This window comes from Rhea pennata, chromosome 1, assembly GCF_028389875.1.
Source record: "Rhea pennata isolate bPtePen1 chromosome 1, bPtePen1.pri, whole genome shotgun sequence".
Taxonomy (NCBI): domain Eukaryota; kingdom Metazoa; phylum Chordata; class Aves; order Rheiformes; family Rheidae; genus Rhea; species Rhea pennata.
Genome location: NC_084663.1, coordinates 63,391,079 through 63,414,770, shown reverse-complemented (window position 1 = coordinate 63,414,770; position 23,692 = coordinate 63,391,079). Strand labels below are relative to the sequence as shown.

The following is a 23,692-nucleotide window of genomic DNA, read 5'->3' as shown; positions in this document are numbered from 1 at the left end:
AACAGTGGTAAGTTCTGGAATAGGCACGCTTGATGCATTTAGGTTAATAGAGAAATTTAGAGAGTTAAATCTCAATGCTAGGGTTGTGGTTAAATTGGACTAATGATATAGATTTTCATCCCAGTAACTACTTTGCATTGACACAGTGCCCCTTTCCAAGCCCATACAAGCCCCTACAATATTGCAAAGTGGTGAGAAGTGCTTTGTTTAAAAAACATTCTCTACTCAGGTAACTGTTAGTCTGTCCAACTGGAGCTTTACTGTATTGATAAGGCATCATAATATTGAATAGAAGCGTTAGGAAATCCATGGATGAAAGATATTAGGGATTTTTGATGCAGCTTGGATTCAAACAATGGTAGTGTTTTATCCTTTGCTCTGAGAAAGTTGAATTTAGTGTGTGGGTGTTGCATCATGTGTTGTACAGAGACAAACTATGCCTGGGGGCACATGAGCCTGAGCCCATGTGTAGGCTGGGATGATAGAATCACAGAAATGTAATATTAAAAGTCTAGGTTTTGTGCATTGGAATACACTTGGAGTGTGTAAGTCCTGGATAAGTCCAGATGGAGTCCTCTGAGCAGACTCTAGAGGAATGCTGGCTCTATCACGTGGTTTTTCTTCTGTTTAGTAGCAAAAATTTACTATTGCTTGCAGATGGTCCATTTTGCCTTTATTTGCAATGGACATGATTAATGCACTGAATATGTACAAAACTCTACTATACTCCTAAATATATGCACAAAAATGCTGGTGAACCTGTCGCTGGTGAGCCTGTCACTGGTATCAGTATGTCTGATCTACAAAAATTGCTACTTCTCACCTGCCACTTACTTCTGCCCCAGAGAAAGATTACATTTCAAACTTTGTCTTAGTCATAATAAGAGGAGAAAATCATTTTTTGGCTATAAGGGCCATTCCCTGAGAATTCTCCCACATAAGCCTCCCTCTCAAGTGTTTTGGGCATCTCAGCTGTTACTAACGTTATGAATAGAGCTTATGGAGCTGATGGACTAAAGTAAGGATGAGTAGTGGTAATGAATGTTTCTTCTTTTCTGTCTTTGTTATGCAGGATCAAGTTTTCAGATAAAAACAATACAGCTGCTGTGAAGGAGTTAGAAAGACTTTTTGGATTTTCAAGTGAGAGATGTTCTGAAGGTGCTTCTGTCACTCGAAGTTTAACACCTGAAACTGAACCAGTTTCTTCTGTGGTGAAGAACCCACTGGGAGCCTTGGAGAACTTGATGCTGGACCCAAGGCTAGACTGCTTTCAGCAGAACATGCTTAGTCCCAAAATGATCATCAGTGACCCATCTGTGGATCTGAATGTTAAAGAAAATAGTAAAATCATCAGGAGACAGATAGGAGGCACTCAGAACATACGGTCACCTGGAAAAATCAGCTTGAAGAGTAGGTCCTTCAGCATCAAGGACAAAATCTCAGAATGGGAAGGGAAAAAGGAAACACCTTCTGCTCCTGCCACTCGCAGAGAGGAGGAGCAAGGAGTTAAAGAGGAACACAAGATACCCTGTGTAATTGAGAAGACGAGTGGGATAGCATTGGTGACTCGTAAAGTGGAGACCAAGAGACTTCTGAATTGGGATCCGGAGTGCAAAGGGACGGGCAAAGAGAATGAGCGGAAAGTAGGAGCTCCGAAAGGCACGGGGCAGGAAACAGAGCGAAAGGGGGAAACAGAGAAGGGTGAGGAAGTGGAGTCCAATGTTGGAAAGTGCAAAGAAGTAAAAGGTGGGAAATGGGAGGTCCAGAAGGAGAATCTTTCAGTGCTTAGCCAGGTGAAAAAGCTGGAGCAGGCTTTGAAGGATGGCTCAGCTGAGCTGCAGCCTCAGTTGCCTGGTACTTATTACTCCCCACAGTGCCTGCAGGAGAAGGCAGCACAAGTACATACTAACCCAGAGGGCCATGAGAGCGTGTATGGGGCTGAACTCAACAAAAGGCTTCTTGGCTTGGACTCTGAAATCAGTGAGCCAATTTTTGGGACTCTAGAAGAGGTAAGAACTTCTCAGGCAAAACACAAGGACTGCACTGTGGAGAATGTGTACACAGAGCCAGGAGCACCAGAGAAGAAACCCTTCATCAACCCACTGCCAAAGCCCCGGCGGACTTTCAAACATGAGGGGGAAGAGGACTGGGTGCCATCAGCTAGGAATAAAAGAAACTTACCCCCTCTGCCGTCCATTCCTCCTCCTCCTCTCCCTTCTTCTCCTCCCCCATCAGCTGTTAGCAGAAGACTCTGGAATGGGAAGCACAAGAACAATGCCGACCACAGGTATATGGGCTTTTCTGCGTGTAAGTGCTGATCTTGATGGTCGTGTTCCATCTTCCCATTTCTCACCAGGACAGCTGGATCTTCCCTAGTCACTCATAATCACTAGTAATTGAGAGCCTCGCTGGCCATAACTCAGCCCTCAGTTACACCTCTGAGAACTTATGAGAAGCCAGCAGAACTTCACAGGATACCTGTGAAGAGAAAAGTGATAGCAGATTTGAGCTTTAGGGTCAAATTGCTGGAGACTGTGACTGAGTTACCTAGCTTAACCTTCAAGCCCAAGATTGAGAAGGTTGTGTGTGTGTGTGTGTGTGCGCGCGTGTTTGTAAAATCTGTTTACTTGCAGAATGGAATGTAGCTCATCTGGAACAAGGTTTGGACTGATAAGTTCCAAACTCTATCACAGCGTTTTCACTCTTGATAGCAGACATATTCTAACTGGATCCAATTATATTTTTCTGGAGTGCTTTATTGTTTTTTCTCCCTGTGCCCCATGGTTGTAACCCCACACATTTTGGGGTGAGGAGACTAAAATGCGCAACTATTTCTAATGCCTTCTGCATAAACTGTCACTTAAAACCAAAAATTCATGGTTTGGGTAAGGGAGGGAAACTGAAATTTTCAGGGTTTGGTAGTGGAATAGACTTAATTGTTTTTCCCTTTCCACCATCCAGCATGTGAGTATTGCTCTTCTGTACTGCTTAAAAGGGACCTGATTTTGGCACTCTCTTGCTGAGGGTGGGACCTATGTTGTAAATGGGACCTCTCATGGCCTGAGGCCCTGTACAGTGTAACAGGAAACTTGACACATCTTCACAGTGAGCTATTGCCATGGCAACTCAGATAAGATACATAATCCCTGAAACATCTTCATTTGTGTAGCTGGTAAAAATAACAGATCTCATACGGCTATTTTTCATGCTTTATATGAGACGCGACTGTGAAATGTTCTCTTCTTACTAATGAATTTTCTCAACTGTGAGGCATGCTGCAGAGAAGTGAATTATAAAGTACTATAATTTGGTTATAAAATCTGTTTAGGTATGTCACTCTCCTCTCTGTTGCTTTTCCCCTCCCATCAATGGTGCAGGAAGTCATATGAGTTTGAAGACTTGCTGCAGTCATCATCTGAGAACGGCAGGGTGGATTGGTACGCGCAGACCAAGTTGGCCCTCACACGCACTTTATCTGAAGAAAACGTCTATGAAGACATACTGGGTAGGAGCTTTGGACGGGGGAGGGATTTGACTGCAAACTCAGAAGACTTGTGGTCAACAGGGACCCACCAAAGGAACGGAAGAAAGTATATTATTCAAATGCAAGCTAAGACATACTTTATATGAATTATTGGCAAATAATAAAAAAATGGACAAAATATTTCATAACTCCTCAGGTTCAGTGATGAACCTGAGGCACACGGGAGGCAGTTTTTATTCTTTGCAGATGTCTGTCCTCTGTCTACCTTTTGTCCCGAGGACCAGTTCTCACAGCTCTGCTCCGTTCCTTGTGGTGAACTTGTTACTGTGGAGATGATGCTAACAGACTGAAAACATAGCCATGAAGTAAATTCCTCAGTTCTGAAATAGGATTGTGTATGTCTGCAGGTGCCATCGGACTTAAAAAGCTAGATCCTACAATCTTTGAAATTGAATTTTATCTCACTTTCGAACTTTGATGGCAAATCAATGCCATTTCCAAGATTATTTCCTGTAATACTCTCTATTTGTACTGTGGGTTTTTTTTTTTAGTGTGGTGAGTTAGATGACCTTTTATGGAAGAATAGAATCATAGAGAAGAAGTATCCTCTTGAAAAAAACTTATTAAGTTTTAGTATCTGTAGGCTGGTGTGCAAGGCTCTTGGCTAAGTTTGGCAGAATAAGAAGACAACAGGGACAGAGTAGCTGCATCAGCTCTTACCCTACAGCTGTTATCCTAGAAAGGTGGTCTGTGTTGTTCAATGTGGGAGGCAGCTGCTCTTTCTCAGGAGCAGACAGGGCTTTATTTTGATATTTGTAAAATCTCATCATATTTGATTAGAAAGATCTCTCAAAGTAATTATATTTGTTTGGAACTTTTTTGCAGCCAAGGTGGTGCCGGTCTGTCCTTTTTGACACTTTTGAAGCTATCTGCCTCTTCTGTGGAGCTAGGGGCCCCATGTTTGCCTTTTTCCTCTCTCTATTTTGGATGACAAAGGGACAGGGAATGCCTGAACAGCTGTGCTTTTTTCTTTCTTTCTTTCTTTTCTTTTCTTTTTTTTTTTTTTTCCTTTTTTTCCCCCTCCTGCTATCTTTCTCCTCCCTGGGTCAGTGTGTAAGGGTCACCTTCTCAGCTGCAATAACAGGGATAGCGTTACAGAGTGGCTATAGTGGCAAATCTGTCCATTCAAACACAAGCACACCCCTCTGTCACAAGCTTGCAGAGGACTCAAGTCCTCTACTCTCCAGCTTTTAAGTGCAAAGATTAGAAGAAAGTAAAGTTGTGTATAATTGTCAGCTTCAGCTGCTGGGATATGCATGTTTTTTTGTTTCCTTGCTGTAGAATTAAGCTTTGTCTCGAGTTAATGATCTTTAATTGGCTCCTGCAATCCTTGTAGCATCACTGTGAGGGAAAGGGATGGGCAGGGATGACTCCAACCAACCCACAATTTTGTTTTCACAAGACCTCAGGTAGGGAGACTCCCTAAAAGATAAGCAACATGCGAAAACCACACATATGGAGGGGGACAAGGACTTCCGGCACTGTTCAGCCTGTCCTCCAGCTGCAGAATGCCAGCCCTATCCACGGAGGATCACATATGTCCCTGAGGGCATCCAGGCACCCATATACATCCCCTATGCATACACATTGTACACCGGCAGGGTACAACTGCTGGTGGTAGAACTGCTCACTTTCTCAGCAGGTCACATAGATCCCCTTCCTCTCTCTCCTTTTACCCTTTCCCCCTTGTTTGTCTGGCATGCTGAAAATTGTATTGCCAGATAGATATCAAGGTTTATGTGTGAGAAGGAGGGCAACTATGATCGTTTATTCTAGATGGAGGCTAATGAGACAGGCTGCCAAGCAGTGTGAAGATGAGGTGAGCAGCAGAACCCAGCTCTTTTTTTTTCTCCAGTCTACCCAGTGTGTGGCAGCTGAGCTGTATTCATGCACTGAAGTATGCTGTTGGAATAAAAAGCCTCTTTCAGGGGCAGGAGCACTTTTACCACCAAAATGTTTGCACAGGCTTCCTTCATCAGCGTCACACCAGCTTGCTTTCCTCTCCCTGGCTTCCTGAGCTATGGAATGGCATAGGAGCCAGTGTTGGGAAAGGCTTGGGTTTGTGTCCTCGCCTGATGCCTTCAGCTGCACTCCTACCCCAGCAGGGCAGGCAGGTGGGAGTGCACCAGGCAGACAGATCATAGAGCTGCCTGCAGTCCCCATTCCCAGAGACCAGCAGCACTGATGACCAGCAGCACTGATGATGCTTCCTGTCAGACAAGCATTGCATGAAAATAAGAGGAACGTGGTTGCTTTGGCTCCAGCCATGGGATGGCATGAAAGGATGGTAATGAGAAGTCTCATAACAAATTGCCTGCCCATGAAGGTGATTGGGCTGAGACTTTGTTATTGATTTTTGGATGCTGTGATGGAAATACTACAACCTGCTTTTTCAGACAGTACACATTTCTTTGAAGACATTTGTGTTTGTTTCTTTTCAACATTGCTGAAGAGTGGGATGTAAGAATTCATTATACCTAATTTGGGGTATTTAAAATCAGACTAATTATGTAGCTTGTCTCCAGAGTCAGTGGAGAGAGAGAGGGACACCTCTGGATAATCATTCAAGACTCCTATATTTTTGAGGGAATCCTATGTAAGGATGGGTTGAATGTTCCTTCAGAGATGTCCTTTTCTCTCTGTCTTCTGGGGGAGAGAGGGATTAACTTCATTGCACTTTGAATGGCCTAGATCAGGTGAGGTGAATGCTTCTCTTTGTCTGAAGTGGGGCATGTAGGAATTGAGGCCTCCATGATTGGTAGATATGTTTGGAAATCAATGCTATATGACAGACATCTGTGCTCAGAGAACAGATTAAATATTTCTGCAGATGCAGTCCAAGAGATCACATCTCTTGTGACCATGACCAGAGGTCACCCTTTAGTGTGGGGTGTAAATAGAGGAGAGAGGAGCTTTCTACTAGTTTTCAGCTCACAGAGAATTCAAAGCAGAAGACTAGAAAGGAGGAAATAAAATTACAGGACAAACAATGTGCATGAGAACCTCACAGCTCCTCTGAGGACAGGGAAATGAACTTGAGGACTCACTAGGTCTTTTCCATCTGTAGTTTCTGTGATATGTTCCTATGGCTGCGTACATCAGTGTCAGGGTTTGGACGCTGTCCAGCAAGCAGCTGGACTTCTAGAGCTATGGAGAGAATAAAGCAATGGCAGGAATGCTTGAGAACAGGTCTTTGTCTGATGTGGGAGGTGGGAGAAGGCCAGCAGATCCCCAGACAGATTTTTATGGCAAACCTCAAGGATTTTCTGCAGTTAAACTCCCTTGCATGTGGCTTTTTGCTTCAGATCCACCATCGAAGGAAAACCCCTATGAAGATATTGAGACCAACAGCCGCTGTTTGGGGAAGAAATGTGTCCTGACTTTCCCAGCATCCCCCACCTCTTCTGTACCTGGGACCCCCACTAAGGTACTTTGATTCATGTGGCCATGTCTTCTGTTCCAGAAAGCCTTTGGGTGAAATCCTAGTCCTGTATGAAAACAGAGGAGTTTTGCTTCTGACTGTCATAACATCTTTTTCTTCTTCTTCTTTTTTTTTTTTTTCCTTTACATCTTAATCACTAGTAGAGTGGATTGTGATAGAAAGAGTTTGTTGTCCTTTAGCAAGGTAAAAACATCATTCCTTTACAGGTATGGTTTTCTGGCTTTTGTTCTCTTTTGCACCGTAGCTAACTTCCAGTGGTACTTTGCGTTAGACATGCACTAAATAGCAATTAGATCGAAGGGGACTGATTTTTTTGGTGTTAGCCTGGGATTTTACTCAACTGCATCCCAAGACTAGTGTGATAAAAGGACCATTCTGTGAGTGAATGTCTGTTTCCAGTAAAGTCTTTCTGTGCGCCTGTACCTTGAGCTATTTCTGCAGCAAATGTATAGCAAGAAAAGAACAACTTTTGAATTTCTGCCAGTTCATGTGTGCAAAGAGTATCTAGCTTGAGACTTCAGGCCCTCACCTCTGGAAACCTGCCCTCAGATTCTCAATGAATTTGGAGTGAAGTTGAGATGAGATCCCATCCTACTTTTGCTGGAACAGGTGGATTTAGGGGCAGTAGATAAAAAATGGTTATGCAGAAATGAGTGTGTTCGTGATGGGGGGTGGGAAGGGGTTGTATTTGGGGATTATCTCTGATTCCACAGAAAAATCCCGGTGCATTTCATAGTGAAAGCATAGAGCATTGTCAAAGAGGCTGCTTAAAGAGCACTGGCAGAGCTGTGGATGAAAGCTTTCTGCTTTATTTTTGTCTCAAGCCTGTCCTGAGACAAAAGTAAGACACTAAATTTCTTCCGCATACTGAAAAATGAGGAGGTCTTCAATAAAAAACACTTTACTGAAAAATAAAGGGTCTGCTTTATTGCAGACCTCCAGTGTAGGAAAGCACTTCTTCCCCTCCCTCAAAGTGGCATTTAAATGCTTGGGCAATCAAAGCCTGCAGTCTCTTGGCTCGGGATCTGTACGCAGTGTGCAATTTATTCATGCAGATGCTGAGGAGCCTCTGCAGCCCCTTCCCTTAGGTTGGCCCTGTTGTTCTCTCTTTGATGAGATTAGTTGCTAGCAACTAATGCAATGCCAGTTAGGGAGCCAGACCTAACAGTGTGGACTCTCTTGTTTCCTCACAAGCAGTGCAGCTCACAGCCCAGTGCCCTTTTCCTCCTTGACAGAGACCAAAAGAAGAGAGGAAGTGTTAGTCTGCACCTTTTGCTCAGAGCTCAAGGCTTACCAAAGGCCAGCCCTGCTCTCAGCTTCTAGAGCTGTTTTAGTTGGTTTCTGTTCTCCTTTTGGAGAGTCCACGTCTGAAACAACATGGGCAATGTGACAAGCAGAAATCATCCTGGCAACAGTTGGGTTCACAGCAGATAGCAGGGATCTAGACGTGGTTTTCATGACCAGAGGGTTTTCCCGTGCTCCCCAAGTGGCAACTATTATTAGAGCTACCCAACATTTATTAGAGTTACCTACATTTTTAGAAGCTTGACACACAGCATTTCTTAATATATTACTGTTTTCCAACCAGCTTAACCAGAAGCTGAAGGGTTTTTTTTTAGATGATTTGACATTTTTAAAGTAAAAATTGCCATGCAGTTCTCAATCCATTCTCCTTGTTACTAGTTAGGTCCAGAGCAGCATGGATCATCAGTGCTGGGATGAAATTCATTTCCACAAGAGGGCTTTGTAAGGGACTCTTTTTTTGTTGTTTGGTTTTTTTTTTTTTTGTTTTTTTTCCATTCATGCAATCAAAATGGGACAGCAGTGTTGCACAGGCATGCCTTTCACCCTAGATATGGTTCCCAGCAGAACAGTTAGCAAGGAGCCAAATGGGAGTAGCTCTGGGCTAGGAACTGATGAAAATGGATTTGGACAGACTGTTTAGAAGCAGCTTATGTTCCTTCTGTAGTTAAGGATGAAAGCTTTCAACTTGAAGGCTCTTACAAGACTCATTTTAATGTGTGACTTCTCAGTGGGTGGTGAGCATATCTGAGAGTTGTGTCTTCTGCCAAACCATCCAGAGACACCTGCACTAGCCTGAATGAATCAGTCTGGCTAATAATCTTGCTGAGGATGTCTGTTAACCTGGGCAGACTGTTACCTCAGCTACAGTGCTGATGTGACTTGCTCAGAATTAGCTCAGATACCATTCACTTGCATCTCCTTATGCTATGTAGATACTGCCTTTGCAAATGCATGTACAATGCCTAGGAAAGGGGCAGCTTAATCTTATCAAAACTGCTAGGAAGTTCAGTAGGAGAAGACAAAAAAAGTTTTTATGGAACACCTTTATGGTTGGAGGTAGTTTACCCACGTTTATCTGCAGCTGAAATTTCTGCTTCTCTACTGTTGTTTTTGGTCAGAGACTCTAAGAGCTTTATGCTGGTACTTAAATATCAACTGTTGTGCTTACTTGTTTTGAACTTACTGATGGGTTTAGGAGGAAACTGATCTCCATTGTTGTCTATAATATTATTTTTGTACCCTCCTCTGAAATATTTGATTCTGGCTACTGACAGAGACAGAATATTGGATCAGACTGACCATGCTTTTCATGGTCTCACTGCTTCTCTGTTCCCCTTGGCCAGCTGCTCCTTATACCAAATGCTTGTGGTTGACTGGTTGGTTAGTCTTGTCCTATTTACAGTCCCAGCTTCTGCATTGCACAAGTCTTGGGAGTTTTTTGCACACTGGAGTGAGGCTTCCTGGCCAACCTCTGAGGCTGTGTTCTGATCTGGAATGAATATGGAATGGTTAAATTGCTTGTCAAATAGTCCTAATGTGGCTCTGGAAGTTGGGTGAATTTCTTATGTGTGCAGCAATCTATTTGCATTCCCAGAAGTTAAGCCATTTTGCCAGCTGAGTGCTGTGGTTGCCCCACTGGATTTACTACCATGACAGTCTTAGCAACAAAGCAGAGATAGATGAAGCTCTATGTTCATGCATTCCTCACCTCCATTTTTGTCTCCTTTTCCAGTTGCTTTCCAAGCCCATTTTTTTCCGACAAAGCTCAGAGCGGCGGAGTTTCAAACTGCCAGATATACGGAAACTGAGCCGTGATGGGACTGGGTCACCATCCAAAATCAGCCCTCCCTCAACCCCCAGCAGTCCAGACGATACCTTCTTCTCCCTGGGAGACCCTCAGAATGGCAAGAGGAAAAGGAAGATTCCCAAGGTAACATTAGGGATTTATCTCTTTTGCTTGGCTTCTCCCAGGCAGGAACGTGAGTATGAGAGAAAGCTACACTGCAGGGACACTACATTGGAAACTGAAGAAAACTATTGTCCTTCCAGTTGACTTGACTCCTGTTTAACCTCCTTTCTCCCTGAAGGAGGAGGAGTACAAACATCTCTGCAAGTTTTGAAGTTATTTTTCTGAGTTCTATCTATCATAGTTTTTAGGAGGATTAAGACAAAATGATGGTTTCATTTTTGGGCAAAACTTCAATTTTGTCAGTGGAGGAAAAAAGCAATTAATATTTTGGGGAAAAAACACAACCCCCCCCCACACACACACAAACCCCCATCTTATTTCTTTCCTTTCTTGACACACAGGCAGTCAGAAATGGTCTGTATGTACTGTTGATATTCCTGCTAGCAATCTGTTCTTTACTAGGTCCAATTCATGCATTGGCTGTTTCTAATTCAAGATAGGGTATGACTTTAGATGAACAAAGCAAAATCTGACATTTGAGTGACAAAATGAGTTGTCTGTAGTCATGGGCATGATGTTCTCCTAGCATCATCCCCTACTTTGTTTTTGGATACAATATGACTCTATCTCAATTTTATTTTCTTCCAGATCTAGCAGGAAGTGTATTCAATCCAAGTGAGATTTGGCAACAAGCTATCTATTGAACATTTCAAAAACACGGTTATAAAAACACAGTTGCTTGTCTCAGTCTTTGCAGGACAAGCAGAAGCTACCACGGCCTGCCTGTGGTAATTTTTTAGAACAGTTTTCAGTTTTCACAGTTTTCTTCTAGGAGAAAAAAGGATGTGTTTGTATCTCTTCTTTGTTTCCTGATTACCAGATCTGTGTTAATATTTGCATATCTGATTCTGAATGCCTTCATTGTACACTTCAGTTCTTCAGGAATGACCCCATGGCTACAAATGTCTAGGGTTTTGTTTTCCTGTATGCCTACAATTCTGTGCATATTTGAGCTCTATCGATGTATGTGTTTGAGCACTTACATTTATGTCAAGTGCTGTGAAAGTAAGATTATGAATACATACTTACTGGGCAATGCCTCTGAGCAGTCCTGCAGAACGAGCTCAGGAGTGAGATTTGTTATGTGCAGTGACAAGACCAACATGAGCACTGAGCTGAACTGGCGCATGGAGGCCATACTTCCACACCAGAGCACCCTGCCACTGGAACATCTGCATTCAGATTCTCCCAACCAAATCCATATCAAGTTAGAAGACACCTCTTTAATGCTGTCTGTTTCACCTTAGTCTCTCAGCATGTAAGCACAGGGGTCCTAAACTTTTTAAAATAAGTCTGAATGCTGTGGCCATGCCCTGCTGCTCATGCCAGGGGACCCTAATGAGGAGGCAGTTCTGCTCAAGGGGGGCCGGGGACACCTGGCATGCCCCTTCTGCAACTCCCCTCCCCTTCAAGGAGGGATGGGGAGCCAGGGGGCACTAAATGAGCTACTCAGCCCAGCTATGGTTAGGATTGGGTACCGGAACACTTTCAATAAAATTATAACTTTCCGCTCTGTTTGGGGAAGAAACTAACCTTTTTTCATTTGTTTGTGTGTTTGCTGAGCAGCTTGTGTTGAAAATCAATGCTATTTATGAGGCTCGGAGGGGAAAGAAACGTGTCAAGAGACTATCACAGTCTACAGAGAGCAATTCAGGGAAAGGTAAAGGAATTTTGAATCATCATACGTCTAAGACTTTTTGAGGACTTATCTTGGAGTTTAGGCTGCCTTGGTGATTTATGTGATGTTTTCTGTCACTTCTTCCATTCCAGAGTGAGGCTGAGTTGGGGCTTCCACCCCTTCTTTTGGGAAGCCAAAGACTGTTCTACTGCCCGAGAGCCTTTCCTGAAGGGGCAATTTTTTGTTTTTTTCTTGATTCGTTTTCATTCCACTGTTCTCCATGATAACCTTATAGGTCACACCAAAAATGTCTCCTCTTTTTGATGTTTATTTCTGGAACTGACTGAAAGCTTTGCAGAGGAATGTTCTGTCCAAAGAGGCTGATCTGTTGAGATCAAAATATTTTGTGAGAATGTGTCACTTTACTGAACCGTCCAATGGAAGATAATAGATTTTGAAACAGGCCTGGTTTCTTCATCATCCCAATAAACAAATAACGTCATTTGGGAATCAGGATTTCTAGGCTCTTGACTGTAGGACCTCCTCCATCATCTTAACAGTGAGACTTTCAGCCTTCCACTGTCAGCTGAGAAGTCTTAGAGCTTAGGGGTTTGCTGGCTCCTGCTGGGGCTCACTAGAACCGTTCAGATACTTCAGACCAATTATTTTTAAATTTTCTTCTCTGTAAAAGTTAAAATTATGTCTTTCCAATATATTTTTTCTCCAAAACATCAAAATTTCCAGTACAAGGTGACTTCCAGCTCTGTTTTGTTTCCTACAATTACTTGTTAGTATTTATCTTATTTTATATGTAAACTTTGTGTGTGTTTATATATAAGGACATGGATGAACATTTGAGGGACAGGGCAGCATCCCAGACTGGTTTCTACAATGTTTTTTACCCATCTCTGCAGCATCAGAGGCTTTTGGTCACTGAAAAACAAGCTATTAGACCAAAGAGATCTTGAGTTTGCTTCACTCAGGCAGCTGGCTTTTTTTTCCTTGTCCTGTAAGCTATCTATTGTGTATTCAAGCTAAACACATTAATCAGTATTTTGCCTTGATGTTGTGCTCATACAGACATGGGTAAAATGCTGCTCTTGCATTTTATTTTTCATGCAACTCCCTTGCTGTGTACAATTATTTTGTTGCATTTTTCTGATCCCCTGAATGAATGGGAAGATACTAGGATTGGTAAGTGAAGTGTTTGTGGGTATGTACATCCTTGAAAAGGATGAGATCCTCAGTATCTGTACTATCTGTCTTTCTAAAGCTGTTAGGCCTTGCTTTCTCTTACTCATGGTTAGAAATACATTATTATACTTCATCTTCCTCTTTCTTTTTTCCTAGTTACAGATGAAAACAGTGAATCAGACAGTGACAGTGAAGAGAAGATGAAAGGTAAGGAAAATATGTGAAGAGAACAAATGGCTGCTGATAAACTCTCCTCTGAGTTCCTAGGGTGGTCAAGATCGCTCCTCTTTGCTCTAGCTTTGAAGAAAGAGCTTGTTTCCACATGGAAAGTATTTGTTTCCATGAAACAAAGACTGCAAAACTGCAGGAGGAAATCCATAGGCAGAGGATTATAGGAGTCTAAAACTAGTGTATAGACCAACTCCCAACAAAGCTTTTCACATTGACTTTCAAAATGGAAAGCTTGGGCACCATGAAAGTGCAAGGAGACTTTTCCAAGTGCAAGGTCACAAATGTGTGAACAAGTTACCAGAGAGAGCATCACAATAGGACAGGATGTCCAAAGCTCCACTACATATTTGCTAAGGGAGAAAACTCTCAAGCCAGACTGACTAGCTAGAAAACTGTCATTGCGCTATACAATTTATTGCTAATTAAACTCTTCTGCATTTGCTAAATTGTGATGAAGTGCTGTACTGCTTGCTTCACTTCAGTAGAGCTCTGTGGTATGTTGGTCTCCAGAAACTTTTTCTCAAACCTTTTTGAATTTGTAATCAAATGTGTAATCAATCATTGTGACATGCTGATGGCAGCAGTCTTGTAGGAATGTATACAGCAACTTAAAAATCCCAACAGAATTGGAATGCAAAATTGAAACTTCTTCACATTCCAAAGTTGCCCGATTCTGGTCCAAATACATACCTGATCTGGGCTTCCAAGCTGAAAAGGTAGGGACAAGCAGCAGTTCCCACTCTGTGTCAACTTCAGCGCGTGGTGCTTAGCAGTGCTCATCCTTACTTAATTATCCAACAGAAACTACAATATGAGTTCCCTTGCGTGTTTGTGAGCACCACTTTCCATGCAAGAACTGCTAGTATGCCTGCTTTTGCTTTCATCGTCACTGGGAAACTTTGTATCTGTGCAAACCGAAACCTTCTGCCACTGCCTGCCTTTTGACAGGCTCTCAGACTAGCCTGGATGGAGGGGGGGAAATGTTTGAGCACAGCTCCTTCAGGAATTACATTCACAATCAGCTTGAAATGTGGTGTTATGAACTACAGTCCATATTCAGATGTAGCTGAGAAAGACAGTGTAGATATAACCGGGAAGATTCAAACTCTTGTTCCTGATGGCCAAGGTGAATCATATACTTCATCCTCTGTTTCTACGAAATATCCTACTGCTTCCCAGCCAAATAGGCTTTGCATAAGTCTATTTTCTAGTCTGTTGGCCAGAATCTAGAGAGAAGAGCTCCAGAGATCTTAGAGCCATCAGTTCTCATCCTGAATGATTCCTGACCTGATATCAGTCTGAGTCTGGATCCAGATGGCAGATTTTTGGCCTGTATCTACCAAGAACATGTGGAAGGCAATACCACTCCACTGAAATCTTCTAGAGAAAAAATGGTCTCGCTGGGTACTATGCCTCCCTCACTGCTGTGATACAGACTTCACTGTTGAAGTGTTACACATCTCCAACTTCGTAGCCAGACTTAAATGCTACCCAAACAAGTATAAGCTCAGTGGGCTTGAGAAGAGGAACCTGCTTTCCCTAGTCTCTTCCTCTGCTGTTCTGTTCTCTCCTCATAAAAAAATTTTGTTACTGAAGATGGAATGAGAAATCTGTAAATCCAGAGAGAGGACTGTTTTCTCTTGCAGCTAGAAACTGCTTGTGGAGGGGATATTGGAGATGGAGCAAAGTCACCCCAGGTCTGACAGCACTGGGCTCTGAGCAATATCCACCTCCATACCTGGATCTGAGTGACTGTGATGAAAGCTTCTATGTGTAGAAAAGTGTGACTAGAGCTTTGGGACTCAGTAACCATTTGCTTTAGCTTCATCTGTATTTTGTTCTTTGCCTTATCAAACTGTGGACTTTTGTATTTTTAAACAATAGGAAAGTGAGATGATTTAGCAAGTGTTTGCGGAAGGGACTTTTCATTTTATATGTTTCACTTAACAGACTAAACTTACAGGCCAGTTCCCACTGCTTTGCAAGTCACTTTGCGTCAGCTGAGACACAGTAAATCATCAGACTGCAATCATCAGGCTGCATGTCAGAGCCATAGGTACTGACCCTTGAGAAGGGAAAATTTTCAAAGACCAACTGTGCCATGATGACAGCAGTACATTCCTGGTATCTTTAGCAGGTTGCACAGAGTATAAACAGGCAAAGCCTGAGTGGGCTTTTCAGAAGCACTCAGCATTGCTCTGACACCACTTCTTTTGAAGTCCCTGGTAAAACAGAGATCACTTCTGAAAGCTTCTTAAAGCAAATAGTGTAATAGCTGATGAGAGAAAGGAGTCTAAGCCATCTTTCCCGGGCCTTTACTGTCCAGGGACTGTTTAACTCTTTGTTTTAATTTAAAAGGCACCTTGAGAGTGTTCTAGGTTATGTTATCTGAAATAGTCCATGGGTGGCACAACTGAGCCAGACAAAGAGTCAAGAGTCTGTCCTAAAGGATATACCATTTCCCAGGAAGCCCCATCTTCCAAGCAGATCACTTTTATTTATTTGGTGTTTCTGCCAATGGTGTGGTTTCTGTCAAAAATATCATATTGCCACCCACTTTAGCAAAACACACATTTGTGGGAAGTGTACTATAGTCTCTGCTTGTAGTTAATTCCTTTTTTTTCCTTTTGTAGTAGGGTAGGGGAGACTTGTGGACACTGAATTTGGGATGCAACCACAAAACCAAGTAGGGGGATGGTTGCAGTTCTCCTCTAGTCTCTTCCCAGCAGGCAACTTTTCATTACTTTCCATGCTGGAATGTTTATTGTCCCACAGCTCATATGTGTTGCAGTTAGAGCTTGCTTGGCAGATTTTATTGTTTTCCCATTTTCTTGGGTGAACTTGCAGAAGCACAGCCCTGAGAGATTAGCTTTAGGCCCAGGAAGAACTGGCATGAGCCAGCATTTTTCATTTGCATCTCTTATATTTTCTGTTGTTGGCCTTCAGTCCAGTCCTTGTTGTTATAACTCGGGAGTCCCCAGCATTACTCAGCCAACAGAACCCTAGCCTGACCTAACATAAGTGCTGGGCTTGTAAAACTGGGGATCACTATCTGCAATCTCCTCTGAACAAAGGTGATCAGTCACATAACTGTGCTTGCCTTGACTGATACATAAATGAAGGCTAATATGAATGTCCGGATATTGTGTGTTACTCTGTGTCACATCTGGATCTCACTTTGAGTTGTCTTCACTTGTAAAAGCCATCTATTAAATCCTGCTGCTGCCAGAGTTCTTCAGGCTACTCCTGATGCATGCAGATCCTTGTGATCTCCCTCCACATGCTTTTGGACAAGCCTGTATATCCATAGGGTGATGGTACTCATAAGAGTACATCCCATCTCTGTCACTGTGATGCTTTCTCAGTATTTGTAGTGCAGCTTCCAGATGATTCTCACTTCTTGCTCAGCCACTGACAAAGTAAATGCAGTGAGATAGTGGTGAGTGTCTCCATAAATCTCTGAAAAACTCTGTAGGTGCTCTCTGCGATGGACTAGACAAACCAACAATTTCTTATCTTTTTCTTTGCAGCTCATAGCCAGCGCCTGGTCCATGTGAAATCTCGTCTGAAGCAAACCCCACGATACCAAACCTTGGAACGAGACTTGATTGAGTATCAAGAGAGGCAGTTGTTTGAGTATTTTGTCGTGGTATCACTGCACAAGAAGCAGGCTGGGGCTGCCTATGTCCCTGAAGTTACCCAGCAGTTCCCATTAAAGGTGCGATGCCTATCAGGAACCTCCTGGCTGGTGCCAGAATGCATCATGCGCTACAAAGCTGGAGGAGCCACAGCTTCTCTGCTGATCACATGCTACACTAGTAATCCCTCTGCCGTTGCATTGTTCAATAGGACTGAAGACACAGGTGCTGCCATAACCCCTTGAGAAATGTCATGATATTCTTCATCACTGGAAGTGCAGCTGTTTAGATCTTTTGCTGCCCTTGGCTATGATTTTTTTGCAGTTTTTCCCATTCTCCCCCTTCTCTCTTCAAAGAGAACCAACACTGTATATCAACGAGTGCTATTCTTAAGGAAGACATGCTCTTACAGGGAGGGCACTGCTTTCACTAATAGTCTAGCTAAGAACGGGGAATGACAAATGGGACAAATGCAGAGCAAGTGTGACAGCGTACATCTAAATGTGATGTAACAGGAGTTCCCCTCAGACATCAGTTCTCTTTCTGTTTTCTGGAATACATGTCTCAGAGTGGAGGCACAGTATTTCAGGGCCAGGTGTTGCAGAAGTAGGGTTTGGTGGAATTGGGGGCAGTTACTTTAAAGATTCGTGAGTGAGAATCACAGAAATTTTAATATCTTCCAGGCAGAAGCTTAGCCTCTGTCATCACCTCTTCATTTGTCACAGGAAAAATATTTGAAGTCATTCCATCCCCACATGACTAATTGGAAACATTCCTTCTGTCTGTTGTCTGCTAGCTTGAACGCTCGTTCAAATTCATGCGTGAGGCAGAAGACCAGTTGAAAGCTATTCCCCAGTTTTGTTTTCCTGATGCTAAGGACTGGGCCCCCATCCAGCAGTTTGCCAGGTAAATACTGTACTTCCTATCCAGATCTATGAAAAATTCATTTATACATCCAGCTAATAAAAAACAAGTGCTGTTGTGGTAGAAAGTCAGATAGTGCCCTGAGAAGGGCGTACTGGAAATATGAAAGATTATGGTCATACATTTAAGTCAGAGATTTTGTGTTTGAGCAATGGGTGTCTTTTCATTCTAATTTCTCTTTCTGCAGTGAAACATTCTCGTTTGTCCTGACTGGGGAAGATGGGAGCAGGCGTTTTGGATATTGTAGGAGGCTGCTGGTAATTATTCATAATTCTGTTCATTAGCAGAAGGGAGACCACCCCTTTGTGGAGCTGGTGTTACTGGCACCCCTTATGGAGAGTGGAAAGCTGCTGCTCTTTCCTTTCAGTGTGGAAGGAAAGGATGAAAGCAGAACAGCTTTATTCTTTTCTGCTCAGTGTCAAGGTTGCTCTCTGAGTACCACTCTCCACTCCAAACACAGCTTTTTTGCCTTTTCCTCATGTTAGTGCTTAATGTTATGAACACAGACTGTTGTTTCACTACTAAGCTGAGGGCAGGATTTATCTCCCTTAGGTTTAGATAGCTAGTAAATAGTTGTCTAAACCTGCATTGATTCTGTAGGCTCAGAGTTGTCTCTGTAGAGCAGTCTGCTCTCCTGACTTAGGAAGATTGGGATCATACTGTTTGTGGGATCATTTTTTCCCACTGTTTCCAACATGTCAATGTTTTGAGCCAGACTTGAAGTGTTATCTTCTGCAGCATGCTGTGAAATGCATGCCGGTTTCTGAGCCAGCCAGCGAGTTGCAGGTGCTAAGACAGCAGTCATTTGGTCTCTACAGTAGTTGTAACTAACTATGACTTTCTTGGTGATTTTTGTGTGTGTGTATGTGTTTGTGTTTCTTTTGAAAGCCTACTGGGAAAGGGAAGCGTCTCCCAGAAGTTTACTGTATTGTGAGTCGTCTTGGATGCTTCAACCTGTTCTCTAAGGTGAGGGGGAGAGAGGAAGGGAATTTGTGCTGCAGGCAGAAGGGGACCTGAAGGTGAAGCCAACACCAGAAGAGTGGGAATCAGGAAAGCTAATGGCTTGGGAAGGGGGTTGAAATGGTGTTGGCAAGAAAACCACATGCTAATTCTAGAGCCTAGAAAAAATACTGTTGAGAAGAAAAATATACCATCAGCTGTTGGCTTGTACCTTCAGCAGAACTACCAGTACACAAGCACTGAGAGGTTAAAAGGTGGGGTCCTGGCCCCAAAGGTCAAAGGGAATTTGCAGCAGTAAGCCTCCCTTTGGCCTCACTGGTGCTGGGTTTCCCTTGTTGAGGAAAAGAAGGGTTTATAGCTGCATCTCTTACCTTCTTCCTTTTGATTCAAATCTCCATGTCATTGCTGGGTTAAGGAGAGAATTTGGATGCTGGTTAACTTTATTCCTAGTGTTACTTCCCTCCTCCTCTTTTACATATTTTTGTGGCTTCGTGTTTTTGTTTCAGATCTTGGATGAGGTTGAGAAGAGACGGGGCATTTCGCCAGCCTTGGTGCAGCCCCTCATGAGGAGTGTCATGGAGGCACCTTTCCCAGCCTTGGGTCGGACGATCACAGTCAAGAACTTCTTGCCAGGCTCGGGAACAGAGGTAAAAAGACCGCCCTAGAGGGAGTGAGATGTAGACCAGCAAGTGCCACTAGATGTGCACAGCTGGTGACTGGATGTTGGGACTGTGATGGGATGCTGTGGGGTTGTTCAGGAAGGGCAGGTTGTCTGGCAGCTGTGTGGAGGGAAGCGGAGGAGTAAAATAAGGGGTCTGAGAGGATGGCATAGAGACTTTTACAGTGACCTCAGAATCAAGAAGTAAATTATACTGTGAAAAAGAAAAACAGGGCATTTAGAACTGAACTACACAGGCTGGCAGAGTCCACACTGTGCCACACACAGCTACACGTGGCCTTGGGTCTGCTCTTGGCTTCCCACACTTAGTTTCCTGAAGGTGGGGTTAATAGCACATGCTCCAGCATAGGTAATACACAAGTCACTGTTTGTGTGGGACAGGGCAGGGTGTTTCAGTTAAAGATACCTAAAATCATCCAAGGCAGTGGTATAGCCCTTCAAGAATGATGTTTTAACATGGTGGAGCTGAGGGTATGTGTTCCATCTGCCGTAGTGTTTTGTGAGGACAGTTAGAAAGTTTTAAGAGTGCAGAGCTTTGGCGGATAGCATTAAAGGACTCTGAGAGGTTGGAGGGAGCCAAACTGGTTGTGGTCTTGGCTTGCTTTCTATTGGGCCTGGTCCTTGGTGTGTGATATCTCCAAATGTGAGAGAGGAGAGTGTGTTGATGTAGGTTGTGCCTGCTGGAGAACATGTCAAGTTAAGTGTATAGACAATCAAAAGTCTGTGTTTGAGCTCTCTGCCTGGCCCTGTTTTATATAGCAGTGTAGATGTACCTGTTGCTGAAGGCAAATGTAAAGAATAAAAAAGCATGCAAGGACCAAACCAGAAAAATGAGTTATAACCAGAAGAAGACATAGAAGAAAATATATTTGTCTATCAATAGTGGAATTAGTGAGACCTCTTTCCTCATACTGCCCCTTCTCAGGGCATGAGGCAGTTGCTGTGCTGTAGCTAGGCAGGAGCTGTGCACATGCTGACTGTCCAGCCAGTATGTACGTGCTGCTGGACCAGGGAGCTGCTGCCAAACAGAGTGTGTAATGGCTGCATGTTGCCTGCCTTTCCCAGCAGGGACACTGTGCTGGGGCATGAGCGCCTCTCTCCTCCATGGGCAGCTGATTTCCACAAATTTACCGAACATAATAGTCCTTGGGACAATTTCCATTAAAATTGGAAATTGAAATTGGCCAGCTGTGGATTCAAAAGTTAACACAAAAGGAGGGAACCAAGTAAAAGTATGATTACCTGAACCTCATTTCCTCTGGGAAAAGCAGGCTAGTAAGAAAGGTGCTATGAATACATTAGAAGGCTGAGACAGATATAAGAAAATACTGAATGGCAACCGTAGATTGATTTTTTTGTTTGTTTTGTTTTGTTTTCCTCCCCTTCTTAGTGTAAGTAGCCTAATGTATGGTAAATGGAGACTGAAGACATTTGATGTGGGGTTTTTACACTTCAGTCTTCAGAAGGAAGATGATTTATGGTCAGATATTTAATACTTTTAATATTAATAATGTGAGAGTGCCAAACAGAACAGGAAAAGAATTGGCTCAAGACAACTTAATTGTATTTGGGTAAATAAGACCTGAGGAGATTCACAGTACAGTTGTGCAGAAAATAACTGCAATGATCTCTGAACATTTTGCAAGCAGCTCTGAGAATGGGAGGTCCCAGGGGAATAGAAGAAGGTGTCCTAGCATTAGCTTTCAAGTTAGAGCGAAAGTGAGGTTTCAAAGAAATGTAACTTGATTTGACCTAAATTTGATTGCTAGAAATACATAGGAACAAAATATGTAATGAATTTGTATGAATCTAGAGGATCAGAAGGATTTGTATGAATCTAGAGGATCCAATACCTTGGGTCTGTGAAGAATGAATCATGTTAAACTAATCTATTTTTTTCTTTGAGGTACTTGGCGTAGTAGGGAGAGAAAAAATGGGGAAGGCTTTTAAAGAGAATTTAGGAAGACTTTCAGCATAGTACTGTCTGATGACAAACTGAACAGTACAGACTAAATTAAATTACTGTAGAGCACATGCATAACTAGTTAAAAATCTGCACTCTAGGAGTAGGTTCCCAGTGGTTTACTGTCAGGCTGTGAGAGTGTTTCAACTTTTTGTTTCTAGGATCCTTAATGTTCATTAATTATCTGATTGATGGCATAAACTCCACATTTACACAATAGGCGGATGACAGCACAGAGATGAATTGCAGGCACTTTGGAGAGTAAGGGATTAAAATTCAAAATAACCTTGATAAATGGAGGATTTGGTCTGAAATTCAATATGGACAAGAGCAAAATGCTGGGAAGGAGAAATCGAATAGTCTAATAAAATGTGGAAATAACTGAGTGAACAAAACTACTTCAGAAAAGGATCTGGTGGTGTAGTGGACCGTTGAAAGAGCAAAAGTAATACTATGATGTTATCAAGACAAGGTCCTTCATTGTGAAAGAAAATAAAAGGATGAATTTGAATGATTTACTTGGGGTATCATTAAAAAAAAAAAATGCAGACATTAGAGAAAGTCCCAGGGAGGTGCTGAAGTTTATTAAATTTAGAAAGTATGGGCAAACTTTGAGAGAATTTTTTGCTTAATATAGAAAATGAAGGCCAAAGCAGGACACGTGACAACAACCTCCCAATATATACGAAGTTTTGTACAGAGAGGAAGGAGACCAATTGTTCTGAATGTGTACTGAGAGTAAGACAAGGCGTAGATGGAGTAATTTGCCACTGAGGTAGTGTAGTTATAGGTTTGGAGCTGGTAGTGGTAGTTTGGAACTGGAGTAGATTTTCTTCTGGAGTTTATAAAATGTCCATTGTTAGAGTTTTATAGGAGCAAGGTAATGAGTGTGACTGCTAAGGTACTGTGACAGGGATTATTTAAATAGATATGAACAAATGAAAATATCCTCCTGATATTCTTTTCCACAATTGATATAAAAACTTATAGTTGGCAAATTAGGTATCCAAATTCTTACAATAAAAAAAAAAAAAAAAGAAAAAAAAGAAAAAAGAAAGAAAGAAAAGAAAAAAGAAAACCCTAACAGTGAAAATAAGAGTGAAAAATCAAAAAGCTCCTGCCATTCTCCTTGCATGCCAGTGAGCCTGGAAACCTCTCCTAGCTGGACACAAACTAATTTTCCTCCTCATAAAGAACTCCCTGTCCTCAGTCCAGCGGAGGGAATTTGTGGTTGGTGTCATTCTGTACCCGCTGGAGTGGACTCTGGATAGTCTTCAGCTTTATCTGGAAGAAGGATTTGTGGGAGGTCTTTGGAAGGACTATGCTGGAAGGCTTAACACTGCATGGTGTTTCCCAGCACAGTTGGTAACGCATGTCAGCTCGGAGAATACCCATTGGGTCCTGGCTTGTGCCAGTATTGGTGGAGGGCAGGAGCTGACCCAGAGTCTTTTTTTCTGCAACAGGTAATTGAGCTGCGGCGGCCTCTTGACTCAAGGCTTGAGCATGTTGATTTTGAGTCCCTGTTCACGTCCCTCAGCGTGCGGCACCTGAGCAGAGTCTTCGCCTCACTGCTTCTGGAAAGGAGGGTGATCTTTATCGCAGACAAGCTCAGGTACCCTCTTGTGGTTCCTTAAACAAAATGCTGGCAAGGAGAGAGGCTGCAGTGGCTGGTTCCTCTGCCTTGTTCTTTGATTTGCCTCAGTTTCTTTCCAAATTTTTACCTGATGTGAGTAGGTCTGTGAAGGAGTGGGGAACTCTAGAAGCCACATGCCATAGCTCCGCTTTGCAGCTTGCAAAATGCGAGCTTTTTCTTGTCCCCAAGGAGAATGTCCCCTTTCCTCTAAATCATTTGAGAGCAGAGCCCTGTGCTAAGGAGTTAAAGTCCTTTCCCTTGCTCCATGGTAAGGCAGTGTTCCTCACTGAGCTGTGCTAAATTTTTAGGGATTAGGCCTCAGGCAGAGGATGCTGTCCCTTCTGGGTTGTCCCCTGATGTCACAAGATTGGTTTCCTAGATTTTCTTGCTTGTATTTTATTACTAGTTGCAGAAGACTTTTTTCATGTTGGGGGTGTGTGATGGGAAAGGGTGCAGTAAGGGGGCATAAGGCAGAGGACTTCCTTTTCTCTGAATTTGCCCAATTTCTGTTTTTCTTTTTTCCCTCCCACTCTTCCCTAAGTTATGAAAATGGGCCCAGTTTTCTTTAAGATCTTGTGCAGCTGGTGGCTGG

General features: G+C 42.8%; 1 protein-coding gene across 3 annotated transcripts in view; it reads left to right on the top strand.

The window, feature by feature from the left end:
* DENND2A (DENN domain containing 2A) overlaps positions 1-23,692 on the top strand; it is a 63,725-nt gene that overhangs the window by 25,904 nt on the left and 14,129 nt on the right. For 2 of the 3 annotated variants that reach the window (XM_062589804.1, XM_062589813.1), the window contains exons 3-14: positions 1,073-2,287; positions 3,378-3,505; positions 6,850-6,971; positions 10,024-10,221; positions 11,827-11,920; positions 13,229-13,279; positions 16,834-17,021; positions 17,738-17,847; positions 18,053-18,122; positions 18,754-18,831; positions 19,332-19,472; positions 22,931-23,079. In XM_062589804.1, the coding sequence (XP_062445788.1) occupies positions 1,073-2,287; positions 3,378-3,505; positions 6,850-6,971; positions 10,024-10,221; positions 11,827-11,920; positions 13,229-13,279; positions 16,834-17,021; positions 17,738-17,847; positions 18,053-18,122; positions 18,754-18,831; positions 19,332-19,472; positions 22,931-23,079 (2,544 nt within the window). The remainder of the gene's footprint in view (positions 1-1,072; positions 2,288-3,377; positions 3,506-6,849; positions 6,972-10,023; positions 10,222-11,826; positions 11,921-13,228; positions 13,280-16,833; positions 17,022-17,737; positions 17,848-18,052; positions 18,123-18,753; positions 18,832-19,331; positions 19,473-22,930; positions 23,080-23,692) is intronic. The other variant, XM_062589823.1, reaches the window with a different exon arrangement.